This window comes from Gavialis gangeticus, unplaced genomic scaffold (assembly GCF_001723915.1).
Source record: "Gavialis gangeticus isolate Ggan-Ray unplaced genomic scaffold, GavGan_comp1, whole genome shotgun sequence".
NCBI lineage: Eukaryota > Metazoa > Chordata > Crocodylia > Gavialidae > Gavialis > Gavialis gangeticus.
In genome coordinates, this window is record NW_017729012.1 from 3,017,110 (window position 1) to 3,020,736 (window position 3,627).

The 3,627-nt window shown below is 44.9% G+C and overlaps 1 protein-coding gene across 1 annotated transcript in view; it reads right to left on the bottom strand.

Annotated features, from left to right (window-relative positions):
• The window catches only part of SGSM2 (small G protein signaling modulator 2), a 133,603-nt gene that overhangs the window by 110,740 nt on the left and 19,236 nt on the right, over positions 1–3,627 (bottom strand). Inside the window, exon 2 of the mRNA XM_019511036.1 lies at positions 1,733–1,808. Within this exon, the coding sequence (XP_019366581.1) occupies positions 1,733–1,808 (76 nt within the window). The remainder of the gene's footprint in view (positions 1–1,732; positions 1,809–3,627) is intronic.

The window sequence follows — 3,627 nt, forward strand, 5'->3', positions numbered from 1 at the left end:
CTAGTTGGTGAAGTAGTCAAAACAGGATCATTCTTGGTGTTCACTTTGTTAATAGTATGATGGATGATCCCTACTGTACTTTGAATTATTTAGTGGGACTCTTTATTAGATTTCACTGGTACATTTTTAATTATGGACAGGAGTGCTGTATTCAGGAGGGACAGTGCAAAATTGGGATAAGCAGTCAAAAGGTAGTGATTTAAGTATTTTCATCAAGCCTGAACTTCTATTCATTAAGTTACCCAGTTTTGCAGAAGAAAAGAAAGGAAAAAAAAAAAAAAATCAGTGTAGCTAGGCAAAAAGGAATGAAGCTTCTGAATAAAGAGAGGCAAAGTGGGGGTGGAGAGTGCGGGGGGAATCAATGCACCCTTCACTTAGACAGCCTGGTTACCTGAAATGTATGTCTTTGATTTATACAAACTTCAGGTAAAACACAGATGCAAACAACTTCACTACACATATGAAAGCTCAGCCTGGAATTTTCAAAGCTGCCTAAGAAACTGGAATGCCCAATCCCCATTACAGGGAAGAAGGCTGAGCATCCACTTTTCCCATGTTACTTCCAGCATCTCAAACTAAATTTGCAAGCACCAGAAAAAGTTCCCCAGCACAAAGTTGTAGCTTGCTCAGTAACAACTCCTCGCTATCCAAACCTGACAGCTCCCTTTGAAAAGGGTCCTTCTGAAGTTCTTCAGAAACTACCTGAAGGGCAACAAAACCACATACAGCAAACGCTGTGTTAACCGGCATTTTATTAGCCAGAAAACTCTATTAACTGGCATCTGAGGAACGCGGCAAAAGTGAAACCAGAAGTACCGCTTCCGGGAGATTTCCCGTTTCACTGCCGCAAGCTGAGTTTTTCTTTGCCACTTCTTCAGCCCATGGCAAAAGCAGCTTGTGCGGGGTAAAGCAGCCTGCATGGGGACCCCTTCTCTGTCGCCTGGCACACTGATGCCAGGGAGTGCACCAAATGGTCCACATCTGATTAACCAGCATATCTGATTAACTGGCATGCCCCATTCCCAGGGGATGCTGGATAACTGAGCTTTTACTGTACCAATAGTCGCTAGCTCACATAGAGCATTCTGTATTCTCCAAGTGTGGTACAAGCAGTCAGTTCTCCCAAAAGTCCTAGAAGGAATAGGCAGCTACTCTACCTCAGTTCTGGCAAAAGAAAAGCAGACATAGATAAGCCAAGTATTGTTTCGCAACCTGCATGCTCAGTCTCTCAGATATAGCCTTTCACGAGAATGCTGCTGTGACTGAAGTCTTACTGTGTTGGGCATGGTCCAAACAGGTAGTAAAGAGACCATTCTACACCCCAAAAAATTATCTGAATATGCAACTCAGCCAGGAGGAGGGAGGGGAACAAAAACAGGTGACATGGCCAAGGTCAAAGAACAAGTCAGTGGCAGAACCAACAACAGAACCCAAGTCTGCCAAATTTCAACTCAAACTGTCCAGTAGAATATTTCTACTTTCACTCTTCAGACACTAGAGAACCTGATTCCAGACCTTACTGTAATGTAGTCAAAAAAAACATAATTCAAACTAAAGCCAAGACAGGGGCTTGAATTCTGAATTCCCCAACTTCAGTAATATTCATAGCTCTGCCTTTGCAACACTGTAATGGGGTTTTTATAACCCCAGGGGGAGGGAGCAGACATTTAATTTAGAATAAAAACAGGACAACTTAGCATCAGCCAAACTCATTTGCAAATTTGTCATTTACCACACAAGGCGATGATGTGACTGCTGTCTTCATGCACAAATTTCCTGGTGACAGCTTCTTCCATGATCTGTTTTACCTGAAACAAAAAGACAAGAAGTAGATGGAGGAATTTTGCATGCCAGTTTCATCAGCTCTGCAGAGCAAAAGTCCAAGGGAGATAACTTTCCTCTTTACTCTCTCCTGTCTCCTTGTATTTACTTTGTGCTTTCATTATTTTGGGTTTTTGTTGCTCTGTGTAAAGGGAAGGCCCAGATATATCAGCCTGCTGTATCTCAGCAGTAGGGGAGTGATGGCAAACCCTTGCTTGCAGAATCCAACAGTAACCCTGCTTGGATACTGCTTACTCCGTCTATAGAACAGAATGATTTTGTGGCACGCTTTCACTGTACAGTTAAAAGCCACTTCCAGTCACAGCTCCCTTTAACATAACAATCACACATATATCACTCAAAAGACCCTACATATGCATGCCCGCGCTAAACGAGGACAAAACAATGGATCAGATAAAAGGCTGGCGATTTCCTTGGTTTCCTGGCAGCAAAAAGAAATCAGCAAATTGCAAACCGGAGAGTCCGGGACACGAAGCATGAAATGGCACACACCTTGTGCTGCTCGCAACCAGCCTCCAGATTACTGAGGCAGAGTGGCCCAATAAGGAGGGAATTCACCCGTCTTGGGAGAGGTTCTGCCTCCTGCTCTGCCCCAGACTGACCATTCACTTGAAATGAAGGTGCTAAACCTGTGGGTTTAGTAGGGGATGGGAGCAGTGAAGAACTGCCAGCCTGGGCTTTGGCACACAGTAGCAGCTCCTAGTGCTAGTGGCCCACACTAGCAGTACACGCTCCAAAGTTATTTGTCCGGGGCAGATGGATATTTAACATGCAGTTGAAAAAAACTCTCTCTTCCAAAAACGTGGTCCCACACGTTTTGAGTCAGATCTGTTGAAGTTGGCGACAGAAACCAATTTTGGCTGCATTTCGCTCCAGTAGCCAACACAGCTCAGGGCACGGGCCAGGTTCCACTATCCTGGTGCTCACCAAGTTCCATCCAGTTATACTTACGCAAACCTGCTGAAGACAGGCGTCACGGGGACCTCCTTTGCGGAGAGTGGGCATGTGGAGGTGTAACAGATGGCAGGTATTTGGTCTCTGGGTCCTTTAATAATGTAGATGGATGAAAAGAAAAGCAGTGGGCTTGACTCACAGATCCTAAGGGGACTTTACTAGCATGGCAAAAATCAGAGATTTCCCCCAATGTTTCTTGAGAATTCTTTCTATTTCGAAGACTGAAATGATATTTTTGAGTAGCCACTAAACCAGAGTGGCCTCCTGTAAATGAAGTCCATAGCACAAGTTGCCATGTCCTGTACAGCCTTCTTCAACAATGCAGGTATTTGCCTTAATATGCATATTTAATGGACATATGGAGCTACGAGAACCCTCTTCCCCACGCTTCCTCCTCCAGCTGCACAGTGGAGTTTTGCAGGCCCACCCTCCCTATACAGCTCTGATGATGGTTCACCATTTTACCATGACCTTTCATTGAGTCTCGCAGGGAGAACCACCCACAAGACAAGACTGACTGCAAGTGGCTGAGGGCGATGGTGCTAGGCAGTGACATTTTGCAGCAACATCTCAGACAAATATGTCCTGACACAGCACCTCCTTCCAGGTGGGTCAAATTGACAAAAGCAGGTCTATTTTCAAAGGGAACATGCTGTGTTTTGTGTGTGGCAAATGCAGGAGCAGCACAGCTAACACCCACACCCTGCTTTGAAATTCTCATCCCAGATCTCTTAGAAGCAGACTGAAGAGATGTCCCCTACACATACAGGACTTGAATTCAAGTCATAATGCTTGGAGAGCATGGGAATGAGCACACCTTATGTTGTTCCC